Source organism: Gobio gobio (assembly GCF_949357685.1).
Source record: "Gobio gobio genome assembly, chromosome: 16".
Classification (NCBI taxonomy): domain Eukaryota; kingdom Metazoa; phylum Chordata; class Actinopteri; order Cypriniformes; family Gobionidae; genus Gobio; species Gobio gobio.
The window spans coordinates 35,360,408-35,380,987 of NC_137109.1; the positions used below are offsets into that span (position 1 = coordinate 35,360,408).

The 20,580-nt window shown below is 39.0% G+C and overlaps 2 protein-coding genes across 11 annotated transcripts in view; one reads left to right on the top strand and one right to left on the bottom strand.

Moving 5' to 3' along the window:
- Nucleotides 1–20,580, top strand: part of diaph2 (diaphanous-related formin 2) — a 551,295-nt gene that overhangs the window by 22,562 nt on the left and 508,153 nt on the right. For 9 of the 10 annotated variants that reach the window (XR_013818231.1, XR_013818232.1, XM_079839686.1 and 6 more), the window contains exon 3: nt 18,721–18,753. The exons of the other annotated variant lie outside the window; for it this stretch is intronic. Coding sequence is in view for 7 of the 9 variants with exons in the window: in XM_079839686.1 (XP_079695812.1) it covers nt 18,721–18,753 (33 nt within the window). In the remaining 2 variants the exon portion in view is untranslated. The remainder of the gene's footprint in view (nt 1–18,720; nt 18,754–20,580) is intronic. 10 annotated transcript variants of the gene reach the window in all.
- On the bottom strand, nt 9,009–17,175 carry LOC307139634 (uncharacterized protein). The gene is made up of 2 exons (XM_079838680.1): nt 12,473–17,175; nt 9,009–9,116 (listed from the first exon to the last, which is right to left on the bottom strand). The coding sequence occupies exon 1, from the start codon at nt 13,412–13,414 to the stop codon at nt 12,476–12,478; it is 939 nt and encodes a 312-aa protein (XP_079694806.1). The 5' UTR covers nt 13,415–17,175; the 3' UTR covers nt 9,009–9,116; nt 12,473–12,475.

A 20,580-nucleotide genomic window follows, 5' to 3' on the forward strand; every position in this document is an offset into this window, starting at 1 on the left:
GAGTTGGCCACCCCTTCTGCTGAATGTTACCACTTTGTCTCATTGCAAAAACGATAATGTACTTTACAGTTGCATACACAGCTGCAGTATCTCTGCAAAGATGGCGAACAGGCACGCCTGGCATCACCCCAGACTCCCCAGCAGGGCTGTCGCAGTGCCAGCTTCTGCAAACTATGTGTTGTGCTGTTTATCCATGGGAAATTAATGGACGTTTGTCAGTTTGATACTAGCTAATATGAGTTGCAGATAACATCACAGCTGAATGTGCATTTTGGCATGTTAGTGTCAACGTTTAGAGCAAGGGGGATTGAATTACATTTGTTTTCTGTGGCCATTTTCACTTAAGAGAGCTCTCAGTACAGGGTTATTACACATTAGTACACATCAGCCATGGTTGTGCATCTAATGTAAATGACTGCATAAAATCTTTGACTTTATTGAAGATTATTGAAGTAGGAAGCCTGTGTATTATACAAACCGGTAGTTTTATACATTTTTATCTGTTATATTTTTTAAATTACTATAATTTTTTTTTTTACAAATTGTATACTCCATAGAGGGTATGCATCAACGTCACTTTCCCGCCGGAACATGCCCCCTCAGCCGGGACTGAGTGGCAGAAGAGCTGCTGCGTGACTGGAGTTAATAGGGAAAAACGCGAGTAAAACAAACAGTTATCAGTTTAAACTAAAGGTTGGACTCGATATAGTGTTCTTTACAACTTGGCAAAGATCCATGAATATTGACATGCAGCCACGAATCGTGGTTTCCTGACATTTATATGAGCCTGATTTCATACATAAATATCACTGTCCAGGGCTCCAGAGTGCGACTAAATGGTCGCATTTTGCGACTAAAATTTGAGAGTTTTCGACTGAATTTTACATCCAGTCGCACATGTGCGACCAGTAAATTTACCTGCTGTCGGTACTGGAGAAAAGACACTTACTAATTATAATTGATAGACGTTATGTCTGGCAAATTCTATCTTTGCCAGCCCTTTCTATATGAGATAATATTAAACCATTTGTCCGTGATGCATTTTTGCTATTCGCAATCCAGAAGAGACAAAGCGAGCGAGCTCTCTCATGTGGAGCTACAGCGAGTCAGCTTAATGAGTGACGATGGCCAAGAGAACTAGAATTATAAAAAGATGGTATGAGGTAAAACTATTCCTATAGCTGTGTTCGTCAAGCTCATCCTTCCCTTCACAGACTTGCGTTGTCATTTCTCCCTAAACCTAAAATTAACGTCAGAATCAGTGATTGTTGTAAACTGCAGTCTCTACTGTTGCTAAACTGCGGGATGTGCGGGATGTTTGATAATAAAGAGCTATTAAATGCACAATAATCCGCGCAAGAAACGCTGTTTCCAACTTCAAGGCGGCGTGTGTGCTGCGAAATGGACCGACTTGCACTTAATATTTTAGGCTTTGTGTGCGTGTCTAAACCATCAAATAAACAACAAATAGCCGGTGTCAAATGACCGGATTGGAGAGTAGTTATTTAACAGTTTATATCTTAAATGGGCGTAAATAGTTTGGAGAAATAGGAGAATATGATATTATTAGTTCTACATTGATCGGTCTTAAAGGGGCAGCGTCTAATAAACCTGCTGACGATTGAGCTATTAATTCGAATCGAACAAAAGGCAAATATATACAAAATATTCACATCTCTTGAATTAATAACTTTAGCTTTTATAAGCATTAATCTATCAATTTATACAGTGAAAACTATGCAGTGTTATTTTACATTTCATTACTTTATTAGATTTCTTTGTAGGTTTGTTCTTTCCAAGTAATATTAATGTTAGCAGACCTTCCGAATGCCTGCACACTGGTCCATTTACACATAGATGTTTTATATTTTTGTTCAAACTTTGCGGTTTCTTTTGCTATAGATATTTTACTTTTCAGATTATAAAGCCATGTTGATTATGTTCTTAATTGTTTTTTTTTTAAATAAAAAAATAAAATAAAGTATAATAAAAAGAACCGGCAAGGATACTGTTAAAGTACCGGATCGATAAGCAGTATCGGTAAGAGTAGTAATACCATTAAAACCTTAACGATACCGATCCCTATTAGTAATACAGTGGAAATTAGTAGATTTGGTTAGCATGTTGATTTACGGTGTGCGCCCCTAAAATTTCTGGTTGTACCCCTAACATTTTCAGTTGGGGGCCACTGTGCTCCTAGTGAAAAAAGTTAGTCTGGAGCCCTGCTGTCAGTCATCACAATTTCGAGAATGAATCCCGCATGTATATGTGGATATGGGTCGATGTATTAAAGTGTGTATGTGGCCGTTTGTCAAGAATGGAAAACAAAAGTTTTATTCAAATTTTGAATATATTATAGGCCTATTAATATATATTTTTTATATCGCCTAGACAGCGCGCAAAGAGTGCCCCCTTTATAATCACTAAAAGCTGTCACTCATTCAATGAATGCGATCTCACCAAGTTCAGTTACATTAATCAGTGAAGCTGACGACACAAATAATGAATCTCTTATTTACATGTCTACACTTTATTAGAGAGGATTAGCGCGTGTGCAGAACTGGACAACAACTCGAGCGGTGAGTGGATTCTAACTTCAACACCTGTGATTGGCCATTGCGTTTTTAGAAATCAATAAACATGTCTGTGATTGGCTACATTACTCACCGAAGGGGAAACACGTTGGAAATTTAATAGTTTGACGAGTGCAAATACAGAAATGCACTGGCTCTTTTGCCAAATCTTTTTCGCTAATATGATGCTAATATTACAATTTCTCACAGTGGATTACAGATCCTAGATCAGCAGTGTTGGGCAGCTTTTCCATCTAAAAGCAATAAGCCGAAGCAGTAAATCCTGAGTGCCAGTGCACTGCCTGGGCAGTGGTTTGAGTGCGAAAATGACACGCTATTATCAAGTCCATCTCCCTCGGTCCGGAGGGGGGCATAGGGATGTCCAAGGGGTCCGTTCCCAAGCCTCCCCCGACCCCCCCCCCCCCCCCCCCCCCTCTGGCGTCGGGCCTTGTTTTGTGTGTATTTCGCGGCATTCACCATGTAAACCAATGCTGTCTCAGTCGTTTTGCCACTCAATGTGGCATAACGCAGTCACTCCAGCTGAAGGTGACATCACGTGCATACCCTCTATATACCAATCAGGCATAACATGACCACTGACAGGTGAAGTGAATAACACTGATTATCTCTTCATCACGGCACGTGTTAGTGGGTGGGATATATTTATACAAATTGCTCAAGAATTTAATGGTGGTTCTGATAGAAAGGTGTCAGAATACACAGTGCATCGCAGTTTGTTGCATATGGGGCTGCATACCCGCAGACCAGTCAGGGTACCCATGCTGACCCCTGTCCACCGCCGAAAGTGCCAACAGTTGGCACGTGAGCATCAGAACTGGACCATGGAGCAATGGAAGAAGGTGGCCTGGTCTGATGAATCACGTTTTCTTTTACATCATGTGAATGGCCGGGTTTGTGTGTTGCTTACCTGGGGAACACAAGGCATCAGGATGCACTATGGGAAGAAGGCAAGCCGACGGAGGCAGTGTGATGCTTTGGGCTGTGTTCTGCAGAGAAACCTTGGGTCCTGCCATCCATGTGGATGCTACTTTAACACATACCACCTACCTAAGCATTGTTGCAGACCATGTACACCCTTTCATGGAAACGGTATTCCCTGGTGGCTGTGGCCTCTTTCAGCAGGATAATGCACCCTGCCACAAAGCAAAAATGGTTCAGGAATGGTTTGAGGAGCACGAGTTTGAGGTGTTGACTTGAACTCCGAATTCCCCAGGTTTCAGTCGAATCGAGCATCTGTAGGATGTGCTGAACAAACAAGTCCAATCCATGGAGGCCCCACCTCACAACTAACAGGACTTAAATGATCTGCTGCTAACATCTTGATGCCAGATACCACAGCACACATTCAGGATAGATAGATAGATAGATAGATAGATAGATAGATAGATAGATAGATAGATAGATAGATAGATAGATAGATAGATAGATAGATAGATAGATAGATAGATAGATAGATAGATAGATAGATAGATTAACTATATAAATAATATATATACATTTAGTCATTTAGCAGACACTTTTATCCAAAGCGACTTACAAACGAGAGCAATAGAAGCAACTAGAACAGTCAAGGGCAACAATATGCAAGTGCTGTAACAAGTCTCAGTTAATCTAGCACAGAACAAATAGGACACTTTTTTAATATAATTGTATAATTAAATAAACAAACAGAAAATGAATAGAATGATAAGTGCTATTCTTGATTGGTCAGGTGCTGCTGGAAAAGATGTATCTTTTAGATGTTTTTTGAAAATGGCTACAGACTCGGCTGCTCGAATTGAGATAGGCAGGTCATTCCACCAGGTGGGAACTGTCCAGGAAAAGGTCCGTGAGAGTGATTTCATACCACTTTGGTATGGCACCACGAGGCGTCGTTCACTTGCAGAACGTAAGCCCCTGGAGGGTGTGTAAGTCTGAACAAGCGAGTTTAGGTATATTGGTGCAGAGCCAGTGGTTGTTTTGAAGGCGAGCATCTGTGCCTTGAATATTTGATTCGAGTGGCTATTGGTAGCCAGTGCAGACTGATGAAGAGAGGTGTGACGTGCGCTCTCTTCAGCTCATTAAAGACCACCCTCGCTGCTGCATTCTGGATCAGTTGCAAGGGTTTGATAGTGCATGCTGGAAGGCCCGCTAGAAGAGCATTACAGTAGTCCAGTCTGGAGATAACAAGAGCTTGGACCAGGAGTTGTGTGGTCTGCTCTGATAGGAAGGTCTAATCTTCCTAATGTTGTATAACGCAAATCTGCAGGACCTGGTTGTTGCAGTAATGTGGTCAGTGAATTTTAGCTGATCATCAACATATTATATATTGATGATCATAATATACACATACACATAAACCTACACACATGCACATACAATTTATACATCTCATATTATTCAAATCAATTAAAAATAAAACTTTAGAGTCTTTAGAGAACTTTAAATCAATAGTTTTAAATGCTACACCTGAATGTAGGCACCACAACATTATAATTTACAATATAAAAATGGATAATTATTTAGAGATTTGCCAAGATATATCCAATATCGAGTGACACAATTTTAAAAACCATTAACTGATAACTTGTGATAGCGATATGTTGTGCACACAGTTAATGTGTTCTTAGTGGCAGCGGCAATTTGATAGACACTAATGTTCAGTAAATAATTAAATTTATCAGTTGTAATAGTCAGATGGCACATTTAATTTGAAATGAATTAAATGAACTTGAGGGATAGATGTCATTTCAACAGGTTGAATGGTGTAGATTTGGCAGAAGTTTTCTTGTTATGTTTATTAAATTGTCACCGATCCTTAAATCAGTATGCTTTATTTGCTAAACGATTCAACATAATTTGTGCCGTGTTGCTGATCTTTTGTCTCTATAAATGATTTATTCATCTGGCATAACCACCCCTTTGTGCTATTACCATTGTCTCTCTTCCCATCCCGTTGGCCTGTAGTCTCACTCTCTGGGCAAATACAACCAACAATCAGTGTTGATTCTAGTAGGGTAGTGGTCAAAGCTTTTGTGAGCACTCCAGTACAAGAACAGTGCTGCTGATATTTAATCAAGAATATTCTGGGCTTTACTGCACTGCAGGATTATCTGCATCACCAAGGTTTATGACCAGTTAGTAACCCGCTCATTCTTTTTAATATCTCGTTTCTAGCTGTGTGAAATCTATCCTGGTATTTGTGTACGTCTATTAGAGAGTTTGACACACTCTTTCCAGCTGTGTATTTAATTAAAACATCGCTGTGCGAACAGTGTGAACAACAGGAGTTGTTGGCCACTGAATGCTCCTTTCCCGAGACGAAGTGACTGCAAACTGCCAAGAACTGTTTAGGTTCAAGCGATCCATTGTTTGAGTACAATTAAGAACAATTAAAATAACCTGATTTCCCAGAAAGCATTTGCAACAGCTTTTTGTTGCTATTCTCATTCTCTGATTGTTTTCTCAATGTAAGCATGGCCAACAAAGCAGATGGTGTTAGCTAGAAAATACTTTCTGCTTTCAAAATTTTTTGGACATGTTTCTATGGCCGTTCAATGCCACTAATGGCTTTTGTAAAACATTGATTGACCAACTCTGTTTTGATTGGTGTGTGCCACCTAGTGGAGGAACACCTAATAGCATCATTTGCACTCCTACTGTCAAGTAATCCTTATATTTAGGGCTCTCTAACCAAAACGAGGCTGTTCTGTCCTCTCGAGTGTTCTCAATTAGATAACTTAAGAGTTTACTTAGGTCAAAACATTACAGAACTACTTAGGCCTTTGCAACTCTAATTTATGTCGCTGTTTATGTAGTGGCTGGGGGCTGCATTAATTACGCTATTGTGGGGGTTTGGGAGTTTTCTGTAATGAATAAAGCTTTATTTTGATAAAGAATTTAATAAAGTTCTGTTGCCCTGAAGGAGTGTCGTTAAATCATAATGCAATATTTGGCCCTGTTGACTGTCTGATGTGTTGTCGAGCTGCAATATTAATGACCAGCCCTAGAGTCAAAACACAATTATGCAAAGTTGTTAAATGGTTTTTAATTAGATTTTAAGATTTTAATTACTTTCAATAACAAATGCACATCCGTGTTATACAGGGTCTTACACTACGAAGCCACTTCAGGCTGTTGGATCCATAATACAATAATCCCTATACAGTCATTATTATTTTAACAATATCTTTCCATGAAAGTCTTTGCTGGCAAGTTTGGTTTGGGCTTTAAACCGACCTCTTTATGACCCCTTTAAAGCATTAAGCATTCTTTGTTAATAAAGGTTAGTGTACTGTAATAGATGATTCACTCCCTTGACACACCTCCGTTCACATCAAACCTCCCATTCCATCCCAACTGTTGCAAAAACCATGTGCAGCCTGCAGCCCTAGGGCAGTGCTATAATGGCTGGGTAAACGCAGGACCGGGGGGCTGAGAGATTAACAGTAGAGATAGGAAACCTGCGGGAAGTTCTGCTTTATGGCAGCTTCTCTGCAGAGCTCTGCTCGTTAACGCTCATCCCGCTCTGCATGGCATATGGAGACCCATCTCTCCCCCTGCGTGCTCCATCTCATAAACGCTATCCCTGCTGTAGCCAAAAAGATAAAGCACATCTGTTAGGAAGTGAGTGAAGGCGGAGAGGAGAAGTGTTTTTTTAATTGTGTTTGAGGTCAATACAGTCAGTCTGATCAGGTTTAAAGATGTATCTAATGGGTTGCTTCATGAAGAGCCGAACTCACGGTGAGATTTCGGCACTCCCTGCTGCATAGATCAGCTTGTGTTGGGCTTTGGATGCTAATAACCAGCATGGGATGCCAATGTTTTGGTGTCACTATCAAGTTGATTGATTAGCTCAACCAGCAAGACTACTTTGGTCCATCATCTTTACCAGAAAAGCCACAGTGGTTCTCTACTATTATCTTTTAAACTCTGCATTAGCTCGTTCTTTTCTAAATAATTACATGTAAATGTATATCTAAGTGAATAAACATCAAGTTGAGGCAATAAAGGGATAAGTTCACACAAAAATGAAAATTGTCATCATTTAATTACCCTTCTATGGAACACAAAAAGATATTTGAGAAAAGTGTCTTAAAGGTCCCATGGCATGAAATTTTCATTTTATGAGTTTTTTTTAAACATTAATATGAGTTCCCCTAGCCTGTATATGGTCCCCAAGTGGTTAGAAATTTTGATAGGTGTAAAGCGAGTTCTGGCTGCTCTGCCTTTGAGAAAATGAGAGCTCAGACGAGCCGATCTGAAATCTTCCCTGTTATTTCGTCATACGAGACTTACCTCCCCTTCTTCTGCTTTGCCCGCCCAGAGAATTTGGAGAGAATAGATTCAGTTTATCAGTCGCGATGTCAGCACAGGCTTTACAAACAGACTTTGCGATATGGATTCGACAGCACCGCCACAAACCGTGAGTAACAGTGTTCATTAATGCCTGATCTGTGATCAGTGATTTCTGATGTGTAGCTAATTATTCAAGTTCAAGCAGACTTTCTTTCTAAAAAATTTTTATACTGTCAGTCCTGCCGTTAGCCGTCTTGATGCTCTGAGCGTAATGCATCAGTGAATCAAGCCAGTGACTAAAACGATCAACTTCACATCGTTTCTGTTAGTAGCATGAAACAAATCTGTTATTTAAATTATTAGACTACAGACTAGGGCTGTAACGATTTGACCAAAAATAAAAAGCTTGATTAATTGAATATTTTACCTCGATTACGATTAATGAACGATTATTTCGCTTTTTTTTCTTTTTTTTTTGCCCTCATAAGGTTTTTGAGTAAGTTCCTGTTAAGGTTTTTACGGTAAATATTTTCTACTATTAAAGGTGGATTTTTTTTTTCTAATGAAAAAGTGCATTTCTTTGTGTTTTTAAAATACTTGAAGGAAACGGTTCACTTTCAGCAGTTATTGTCTATGGGGCAGATTTCTGCTTGTTGTATATAAGATACAGATAAATTCGCACATAGGACTACATTACATTTATTTGAATGCATTAATGAGAGAGTGATGGTGTGTGCGAATTACTCATACCGTCTCTATTCAGTATGAAGCTGTGGTTTGTACTTACTTCAAAGGTATTAAAATATATGCCTATAACGGTTGAGTTTCTAAGCTACTATAGTGACTTTACTTTAGTCACAGCCAGGACAGCGTTGACACTGCGTTTCTGCGCTGCTCTCTGCGTGCAATCTTCACGTGATGTGCGAGCTTCTGTCTGAGTGTTCGTTTGTCACAATATATCAATTCAATTCAATTCAATTCAAATTCACAATACACATTGTTTCAAAGCAGCTTCACAGAAAGTGCATTTCATAAATGTACATTGAAAAATGTTAGAAAAGAGAATGTTAAAGAAAAAATGTTAGGATAAGTTAATCAATCATGTATTATTTTAGGCCATAACAACGCTGGCGTTGAGTCGTCTCTTCACAGGCGTCGAGTCGTCTCATCACAGGTGTCGGGGCATCTGAAGTCTCCATCAGAGGCTGGATACAAACTGGAGCTGACGAACTAGTTACCTCGGGACTAGTGTCCCGAGATAACAACAGAAAAGCAGATGGGAAATAATTAGCATAGCTGCTGTTCAGAATATTAATGCTGTTGGTGCGATTTAACTGTAGTATAAAACTTAATTATAATGTGAATGCTTGGCTAAAGAGATGCGTCTTTAATCTAGTTTTAAACTGGGACAGCGTGTCTGAACCTCGAACAATATCCGGAAGACTATTCCAGAGTTTAGGAGCTAAATGTGAAAAAGCCCTCCCTCCTTTAGTGGACTTAGATATCCTAGGAATGACCAGAAGCCTCGAGTTTAGTGATCTTAAAGAGCGCGATGGATTGTAGGGCGATAAAAGATCAGTTAAATACACTGGAGCTAACCCATTTAGGGCTTTATAGGTCAGTAGCAATACTTTGTAATTGATATGGAACTTAATAGGTAACCAGTGTAGAGATGATAAAATTGGTGTTATATGATCATATTTTCTTGACCTAGTAAGCACTCTAGCAGCTGCGTTTTGGACTAACTGCAGTTTGTTTATCGATGATGCAGGACAACCAGCTAATAAAGCATTACAGTAATCTAGTCTCGAGGTCATGAATGCATGAACTAACTTTTCTGCATCAGAAATAGATAGCATGTTACGTAGCTTGGCAATGTTTCTAAGGTGGAAAAATGCCGTTTTTGTAACATATGAAATATGACTTTCGAAAGATAAGTTGCGGTCTAATATAACACCCAGGTCTCTTACTGTAGTGGATAAAGCGACAGGACATCCTTCCAAGTTAAAGTTGTATTGTGAGAGGTTTTGTGGGCAATTTTTTGGACCAATAAGTAACACCTCCGTTTTATCTGAATTTAATAGCAGAAAATTACACGTCATCCAGTGTTTAATATCATCAACACACGCTGTCAGTTTAGATAATTTAGCGTTTTCATCTGGTCGTGATGAAATATATAATTGAGTGTCATCAGCATAACAGTGGAAATTAATTCCATGTTTTCTTATAATATTACCAAGTGGCAGCATATATATAGAGAATAGCAGAGGGCCTAGCACGGATCCTTGCGGCACCCCATAGTCTACTGATGTTATCTTTGATTTTTCCCCATTTAGACAGACAAAATGGTAGCGGTCTGATAAATACGATCTAAACCAGTTTAATGCCTGTCCCTGAACACCAGTGTAATTTTGAAGTCGATCTAATAGTATTTTATGATCTATAGTATCGAACGCAGCACTAAGATCAAGTAGAACTAGTATTGAGATACAGCCTTGGTCAGAAGCTAGAAGTAAATCATTTGTGATTTTAACGAGTGCAGTTTCTGTGCTATGATGCTGCCTGAATCCTGATTGAAATTTTTCATAGATATCATTTTCTTGCAAGAAAGAGCACAATTGAGCGGACACAACTTTTTCTAGTATTTTAGACATGAATGGAAGATTTGATATTGGTCTGTAATTTGCTAGGTTATTATGATCTAATTGTGGCTTCTTAATGAGAGGCTTTATGACTGCCAACTTGAATATTCTTGGAACATGACCTAAAGATAAAGACGAGTTAATAATATTGAGAAGAGGCTCTTCCACTACAGGTAACAACTCTTTCAGTAGTTTAGTGGGTATTGGATCTAATAAACATGTTGTTGGTTTAGATGCAATGATAAGTTTATTTAGCTCTTCCTGTCCTATAGTTGTAAAGCGGTGTAGTAGTTCTTGAGGGGCGATAATTGAGGTTGAATCATAAGACATCATTAATGATTGTACATTTACAATTTTGTTTCTGATGCTTTCTATTTTGTCAGCGAAGAAGTTCATAAAATCATTACTACTAAACTGTAACGGAATATTTTGTTCAGGCGATGCTTGTTTATTTGTTAGTCTAGCCACAGTGTTAAATAAAAACCTTGGGTTATTTTGGTTATTTTCTATTAGTTTGCGGAGATGCTCAGCCCTGGCTGCTTTTAGGGCCTTTTTATAACGTGACATACTTTCTTTCCATGCGATTCTAAAGACCTCTAAATTAGTATGTTTCCATTTACGCTCTAAGTTACGAGTTTCTCTCTTGATAACATGTGTAGCACTGTTGTACCATGGTGCTTTAGTTTTCTCTCTAACCTTTTTTAATCTAATTGGTGCTACAATTTCTAATGTACTAGAGAAAATGGTGCTCATACTGCTAGTCATTTCCTCTAGTTCATCTGTTTGTTTGGGTTCACTTAGCAGCTGAGCCAGATCAGGTAAGCTATTTGAGAATCTATCTATAGTGGTTGGAAGGATTGTTCTGCCTGGTCGATAACGTGGCGCAACATGACAGATTTCAGCAGTACGCAGTATGCAAGTTACCATGTAATGGTCAGTGACATCATCACTTTGTGGTATAATATCTATATCGGTTGGGTTGGTTCCATGTGATATAATTAAATCTAGTGTGTGATTAAGACGATGAGTGGGACCAGTGACGTTTTGCTTGACCCCAAAGGAATTTAATAGATCTGTAAACGCAGCCCCTAACGCGTCATTTGTGTTATCTACGTGTATGTTAAAATCTCCAACAATTAATGCTTTATCGACGTTGACCAATAGATCTGAGAGAAAGTCTGCAAACTCTTTTAGGAAAGCAGCATAGGGCCCTGGAGGTCTATATACAGTAGCTAAGGCTAGAGATAATACAGATTTCTTTCTTACATCTAATAGCGTGACATTTAGCACTAGTACTTCAAATGAATTAAACCTGTGACCTGTTTTCTGGGTAACATTAAGAATATCTCTATAGATTGTTGCAACACCGCCGCCACGACCAATCAGACGGGGCTCATGCTTATAACAGTATCCTGGCGGAGTAGACTCATTTAGACCGAAATAATCATTTGGCTTAAGCCAGGTTTCAGTAAGGCAAAGTACATCGAAACTATTATCTGTGACCATTTCATTTACAATAACCGCCTTAGGTGTGAGCGATCTAATGTTTAGAAGACCTAGTTTTAGAAATTGTTTTTGTTCACTAATATTGAGATTTTCTGGTTTAATCACAATTAGATTTTTCCTAGATCCTACAGTAGATTTAATGTTTGACCTCACTAAACGAGGAATAGACACAGTTTCTATATAATGTTCTACATTGGTACTTATGTCAATTAAGTTAGTACAAAATTGGTTTTGTTCACTAATATTGAGATTTTCTGGTTTAATCACAATTAGATTTTTCCTAGATCTTACAGTAGATGTAATGTTTGACCTCACTAAACGAGGAATAGACACAGTTTCTATATAATGTTCTACACAGTTATGTTCAGACACAGTTTCTATATAATGTTCTACATTGGTACTTATGTCAATTAAGTTAGGACAGCAAATACTGTTATTTGGACTTTGACTTACTAGTCATATGATGGTGTGCAGTGCTCTGGAGATGTTGTCCGACAGAAGAGCCGCTCCGATTCTGCTGGGGTGAAGGCCATCAGGACGGAAGAGCCTAGGTCGCTCCCAAAACAGATTCCAATTATTTACAAAGAGCAGCTTCTGTTCATTACACCATGACATTAACCATTCATTTAGAGCAAATAATCTACTGAACTTTTCATGTCCTAGTCGGTACGTGGGAAGCGGTCCGGACACGATGATCGCTGCTTCAGGCGATGTTCTGCGCACCGTCTCGATCAGGCTCCTGTAGTCCTTCTTCAGAACCTCCGTCTGTCGCAGCCTGGTGTCGTTCGTCCCCGCGTGCAGCACGACAGCTCCGATGCGCTCGTCACCGTTCAGGATCTCGGGAACCTGCGCAGCGACATCGAGAACTCGAGCACCAGGAAAGCAGTGAGTGATAACCTTGCCTTTACCTGAGGTAGCGTGGACATGCCGGACGATGGAAGTACCGATGACCACAGCGTCGCGTTCCGTCTCGCGAAGAGGGGAGAAGCGGTTCCGGGTGGAGATCTCGAAGACCGGGAGGGGCGGAGAGGTCCTCGCTCTGGTCCTGGCTCGCGTCTTCCACTGTGGAAACACCCAGGGTCCATGGCGCTGTGTCGGTGCCGGAGTGAACGAAACCAGGGATGATGATCGCGTCCTGGGTGCTTGGGTCCTGTGCAGAGAAACACGCGGAGTAGACGAGGTCGGAGTCAAAATGTTAGTATCCACTGACTTGTGCGCATCGGCGCGTGATGTTTCAAGCGCCGTTCGCCGCTCTCTCAGCACAGCTTGTCTGTCTAGAAGGCCGCGAATCTGACTCGCCAACGACTCCAACTCCAACTGCACCGAATGCAGCTCGAACGTGTCCTCACCTGCACTCAAAGGTAACATTAGACACACATCCGAGTTATTCGCCATTGTAGCAGAAGTGCTACGATGGCGAATTGTAGCTATCAGTGTTTACCGGGTGTAACGTTAAACAAGTTACCACGCGTGCAAGGCTAGCGGGCTACCGGTGTAAACAAGTTACCACGCGTGCAAGGCTAGCGGGCTACGGCTAGTAGCGGAAGTTCGGATATAAGTAGCGATATCAAAGCAATCCGATTGTTTTTTATAGAGAATCGTATCGGAGATATGTTCACACGCTGTAAATAATAGAAAGTATTCGTTTGTAAGCGAGTATTAAGAAGAAAATCAAGGATTTATGAATCAATTTGACGGAGCTCAAACACAAACAACGCGCTCACAACCCGCGCATGCGCCGATGTCCGCCTTCGCCGATGATATATCAGGCATTAGTTCAACATAATACTAGCCTGACGTCGTCATACCTAAAGGGTTAGTTCACCCAAAAATTCTGTCATTAATTACTTACCCTCATGTCGTTCGACACCAGTAAGACCTCCGTTGATCTTCGGAACACAAATTAAGATATTTTAGTTGAAATCTGATGGCTCTGAAAGGCCTCCATTGCCACAATGCACGGTTCACTCTCAAGATCCTTAAAAGGTACTAAAGACGTCGTTACAAAGTGCATCTCACTACAGTGGTTCTACAATAACTTTATGAATCAGCGAGAATAGTTTTTGTGCGCAAAAACACCCTAAATAATGACTTATATAGTGATGACGATTTCAAAACACGGAATCATGAAGCTTCGAAGCGTTATGAATCAGTGAGTCGAATCATGATTCGGATCGCGTGTCAAACCGCCAAACTGCTGAAATTTGGCAATCCAAACTGCTGATTCAAAAATTTTCATTTTTGGGTGAACTAACCCTTTAATTGTAGTCAGAATATGAGTCTGATACTGCTCCGTTGGGCTGCGATTATGGGGCGTGTTTCAACCGAATCAGGAAAGACCTCAATTGGATAGACCTACAACCAATCAGAGCAACGGAGCGACGCATAACGTTAGTTGTCAAATGTCAACAGAACTCAACTGCACTGTGTTGCCAAGTCCGCAGGTTGAAGCGACCCCAATTATGTGATGTACAGACCCAGGAGTGCAAATTTTAGCAGGCAGCCCTGCCAAAATAACACATATTTTAAACTAAACCCCCCCCCCCCCCCCCGGAAAGCTATTGGGCTTGTTTTTGGCTAGTTTTGAATAACGTTAGCAATTGGGCGGTTTTTGTTGTAAAAACTTGGCAACCCTGTCTGCACGCACGCTGGAATAAGTTACGTTAGAAGAAAAAGATGAGTGTAAACGATCTTTGCCAGTGTTTTAAAAAAAGAATTAAAGGATACACAGAGTACTTACCAACACAATCATCATTTCTGAGAGAAATAGTAAAGGTGAATGCATACACGAACAAGTTCTCCGTTTAGGATTAGAACAAATTCAACCCAAGCGCCTTTGATGACATGGATGATTACGTTACTGTTAATCATCTGTCCATCATCGTCTAAAGCCCTACCTGACAATTTCGTTGGTCCGAACAGTTTCTGTTCGGGCATAATTACTTCTCTACGGATCAAGTCCAGACCGAACTGCCCGAAATAAAATGTTGTGGGCGGGGCTAAGTTCGGCTGGCATCCAGACTAACATAATACACATCTGATGTCTAAAATCGCGTTAATGTTCAAACTGGCTGGCCTTAAAACACATACGAATGACAAAGCTTTGTGAGGAGGCAGGTGAAAGAGGTCTACCTTCAGGGCGCACGTGACACGGCTCGGCTCTCTGTGTCACAGAAAAAAGCAGAGCACTGAACGGAGAAGTTTTCCGTATTGTTGTTTTTGAATAGTACACAATCGCTTTAAATGTTCAAACTGGCAAGCTTTTAAACCCATTTACTTGACAAACTTCATGAAGATGAAAGTGAAAGCGATCTGGCTTCGGGGCTTGCACGCGCCGTGTGTGTGTGTGGCAGCGCGTAGGCTTTAAGAACCGCAATTAACTTACCTGTATAAACTGTGTAAAAATTCAGTTACTATAGTGATTCTGGGCATCTATAAACAAAGATAACTGCTCCTGCATCTCTCTGTATGCCTGAAAAAAGCACTTGATGTGACTGACGGGGCGGAGTAATGTGACTAAACCGAAATAACCGACATGGGAAAAATACGTCGGTAGGTTCTGAATTTCAGTTTCGATTATTTTTTTGATTAATCGTACAGCCCTACTACAGAGAGCAATCAAAGAACACTCTCTTTATAATGTTCGGATCTGTCAATCACACGTCGCGAGTGTATCTGCACACTTGTCCAAACTGCCATAATAATGAAGGACGCTGTTACTCTGCACAACGAGGCTCTTAATGTATTCATGTCGACGTCGTGTTTGCTGTTAGTTGTGGTGAAAGCATTTTGTGTGAGAAATAACGTTGCAATGTCGAGATCACTGCATTCACACGATCAACAAGACTGCTCATAACTGCAGCCGTTCATGTGATGGAAAAAGATCTAAAAATAATGCTATAATCAACAACACTTTGATGATTCGTTCATCTCGACAGCTGTGATGGTAAAAAAACGTAGTTTAGTGGGTTTAGAGGGGTTCCACATGTTACAAAGTTCGTAGAATAAGGAGGAAGAAGACAAGGTCGCGTGGCTAGGACTCCACGAGTGCCCAGTCTGTCTGTCTCTGGACTGGCAGTGCTTGCAGAGTCTGACGGTGTCTCGCTAAACCACGCCCCTCTTCCACATAATCTAATACTCATTTCAAATGCAAAGATGTCAGCCAATCACAACAGTGGGCGTTTTCACTGAAGTCTCACAGCAGACACGCCCCTTCAAACAGAGCATTCAAGCCAGAGGGCTAATATCAGTATAGAAAAAATGCCTTTTATTTCAAAATTATGACATTTTTTTATGTAAAAACCATACTAACAATATAACTCCTCAGGAAACATCATAAAAAAAACTAAAAAAATCCATGCCGTGGGACTTTTTAAGGGCCTAAACTAAAGTGCGGGTTTCAAAGTACAAGTTTTTGAAAACAAAACTGTTACCATCTCTGTATAAATAACAAAGACACAAATTTTGGAAAACGGTGACACCATGCAAATGTGTATTACGTGTTTAGGTGCGTAGTGTTTCTTTACAAAGTGACTGTCAACTTCTGGTCTACTACTGCCAACTGCTATCTGTGTGATCAGGGATCGTTTTGACAACGTTGTCGGAAACAACTTTTCTGTTTTTAGTACATCATTGTCAGTTTTCCCCATACAAAGAAAGAAGCAGATAAAGTTTCAATACAGGTTCAGAATGACATAAGTGTGAGTAAATTATTTTTTATTTGGCTAAACTATCCCTTTAACTATTCCATGAACATTTTTTCAAGGAATAGTTCACCCTCAAGTTGTTCCAAACCTGTATGAATTTCTTTGTTCAGCTTTTTTACGTGGTGTGACTGGTCACCCATCTCTTTGAAGTTTTCTCTGATTTTAGTTACCTTCGTGACTTCTCTAGCTTGTTTTAATGGTTCTGCGGTGTGAAAAAGGAATTTTAGTAGCAATATTTCATGTAGTCTTTCAGATAACATTAAAGCTGCATGCATAGTAATTATAAAAGAATTAGCAAAATGCTGCTTAGAATTGTTTTGATAGTGAACAGCATTAATATTCTGGTTTAGTTGGTTGGTAAAAGGTCTTGGAAAAGCCAGGTTGGAAAGCCAGTCTTGAGCAGGGTACACTATGCATTTTAGTAATCCATCTCATAGCTCAAATGAAAAGCTTTTTAAAACAAAATACATATTTTTAATAAATAAATAAAATAAAATAAATATAGTAACATAATGGCATACTATGTCAGGAAAGCCAAATATGGATGCACTTTATATTAGGTGGCCTTAACTACTATGTACTAACATTTTAATTCATCATTTGATACAATGCACTTATTGTGTACACATACATGTTTTTACATTGTACTTACATTCAAAAAATACCTGCATGTAATTACATCTGTAATTAATTTCTGTTGTTACATTTGTAATTACACAGTTGATACTTCCCTTACACCTAACCCTACCCTTAAACTTACCCATACCACCACACCTGTCCCTAACCCTACCAGTATCCCACCTCAATATCAGCAATGGGGTTTTGCAATACAATTTGAACACCGTAAGTACATTGTACTTATTTTTTGATGTAAGTACATAGTAGTTAAGGCCAACTAATATAAAGTGGGGCCCCAAATATGACATTTATGTACTGGGATGATTTTTTTTATTGTAAACTTTTTATTAAGTTGTATTTAAAAATACAACTTAAGCAAAAGCTAAGAAGCCAAGTAGAAGCCTGTTTAGTTTAAAATTAGTTGCAGAAGTCAGGTGGTGCAACTAGGAAGTCAATGGTGCAACTGCAATTAATGCACCTGTATGAAAAAACAAAACACATTATTTAAGCTAAATAAGTAATACATTTAAACTAAGATTGTCTATTATTATTTATTTTTTTTGTTCTCAAATGTTAGTTTTAAGTTAAGAATGTTGTACACTTTCAATTATTTTCACTTATAAGATTTCACTTATAAATTAAAATTCGTAATATTATGTGCAAATATTTAATTGTACCACCTGACAAATTTTTAAATGTTATTTAACAATTGAAACTTGTTTAAACAGATTGTTCCTGACACAAAAAATGCATTCAATTCTGAAAAGATTAAAAATAAAACCTTTTTTGAAGCTTTATTTGTCATTGACCTAAATGTAGTCAGTCATTGAATCAGTCAGATTGTTCATCCTGAGGAAAGAAGACATGGAGCTGAAAGGAGAGGGACTAGGATCAAAGATCCTTGGCAAGCTTTTGCTATTTCCTCTAATAATTTTTCTTTGAGCGGTCCGTCTCCTTTTCCTGTATTGTCTCTGCTGTGACATAGGGCAGAATATGTCTGTTTATAGTTGGTCTTGCTCATTAAAGCTTTATTTCTGCTCTTTTACTTTTGGAAGCCCGGTTTGATATGAAGTGATGTATTTAAAATAATTCATCTCGTTTAGTCCTGCTGTCATATAAACACAGACTTGTTTATGATGTAAATGAACAGACTTTAGTTCATGTCTGTTTAAATTATTTAAGTTACTCATGCAGACTTGTACCAACAGCGGGTTTGACTTCCCTGCCTGCAGTTGGTTGTTTGCATATGTACTCATAAGCTTTTTTTTTTTTTTCCATAAATCTGTCATTTATTGCATGTGGTTTTGGGTTCTCCCTTGCACAAAGACACAGCAGTGTTTTCATTTGCCCTCACTTGTTGTCCCTTCCCTTCAACAGAACATACACATAAAAACATTGGCTGATGACATGGTAAGGTGTCTGTTTCTTTTATTTTGTGTGCCTTTCTTTTTCTCTTATGTTTTTGTTCTTTTTCTCATCTTCGCCACAACTCCTCGTTGTTAAAGTGAAGTGATCAATGGAGAGAGATCAAAGACAAAAAAAGCAAAGAAAAACTGTTTTTTTTTATCACCCTGTCATCAGGTCTGTCATAAGCAATCAGTCTAAAGTTCACTCCAGGTCAGCAAGCTGGAGTTCAAGCAGACACATGGCAACTTTATGCAATCATTCATGATAAGTTGCCAGACCTTGTCTTCGGTTTGACTTTGGTCTCTCCTTGAACACTTGCATTTAACAACAGTGTGTTTGATTTTTTTTGTTTTATTTCATTTGTTTTCATCCATATATGCATGTTCCCTCCATGTTTTCAATGACAGACTAACAGTGACTGGTGCATGGTTTGATTTCACTCTCTCTGAGCCAGTAACCCAAGACTGGCAGAAGCCGCTCGCATCTCTTTCTAATTAGATAGAAACCTAAAACATGTCATAGTCACGTCTTGCTGTGTAATGTAGTCCAGAATGCTGTCTGTTACATTGTCTCTGTATTCATTATGAATATAAAGTGAACATGAATGTGATGACATAGGTAATATCAGCTCTGTGCTTTTAAAAGCACAGCTTGGAAAGGTGAAGTAACAAGAGAGCAGGTGAGTCAAATGTGTAGCCTTGAACTGTATATCATTTTTTAAAACTTTCTAATAAGTAACCAAACAGCTTTGTATTAACTTAAAAAGACCCCTATGAAATCAAAAAGAGTTTTGTGGTTTTTAGTCTGTTTATTAGCTTTAAAGGGTTAGTTCACCCAAAAATGAAAATTAGCCCATGATTTACTCACCATCAAGCCATCCTAGGTGTATATGACATTCTTCTTTCAGACAAACACATTTAGAGTTATATTAAAACATTTCCTGGCTCTTCAAAGCTTTATAATGGCAGTTAATGTTGCTCGACATTGCACACCAGTTAAGCTCGTCAGACGTAGCGTTAGCATTTTGAACTGCGCGAGGCGTTACACTTTTTCCGTAAGTTGAATAAAGAAGACGGTCTGCCGGAAGTTAGACATTTTACTTTATAAAGTTTTAAATATGGATATTTTCCTTACACAAACGCATCGCTTTGCTTCAGAAGGCCTTTATTAACCCCCCAGAGCCGTGTGGAGCAGTTATATTATGGATAGATGCACTTTTATGGACTTCAAAAACAAAGCAACATTCACTGCCATTATAAAGCTTGGAAGAGCCAGGACATTTTTAATATAACTCTGATTGTGTTCGTCTGAAAGAAGAATGTCATATACACCTAGGATGTCTTGAGGGTGAGTAAATTATGGGCTAATTTTCATTTTTGGGTGAACTATCCCTTTAAGGCCATTAATTTGCTAGTGTACTCTCAAATGTTGAAAACATTTATTTTAATAAAAAATACAGTAAAAACAGTAATATTGTGAAATATTACAATTTAAAATAAAATAATGTTTTCCTGCTATAGCAAAGCTGAATTTTCACCAGCCATTACTTTGGTCTTCAGTGTTACATGATCCTTCAGGTGCTCAGGAAATTCTCCTCTTCCTCTTCCTCTTCCTCTTTCTCTTTCTCCTTTTTCTTTTTCTTTTTCTTTTTCTTTTTCTTTTTCTTTTTCTTTTTCTTTTTCTTTTTCTTTTTCTTTCTTTTTCTCCTCTTTCTTCTTCTCCTGTTTCTCCTTCTACTGTTTCTCCTCTAGGGAAATCTGAACACTAATGATGACTCCTGTTGCACTTTACAGATTTTTGTCCAATCAAATGTTGTCAAATGAGACCGTT

Excerpts from the sequence above, each read along its gene's own strand:
- LOC307139634 (XM_079838680.1), bottom strand. The coding sequence starts at position 13,414 with ATGGCGAATAACTCGGATGTGTGTCTAATGTTACCTTTGAGTGCAGGT.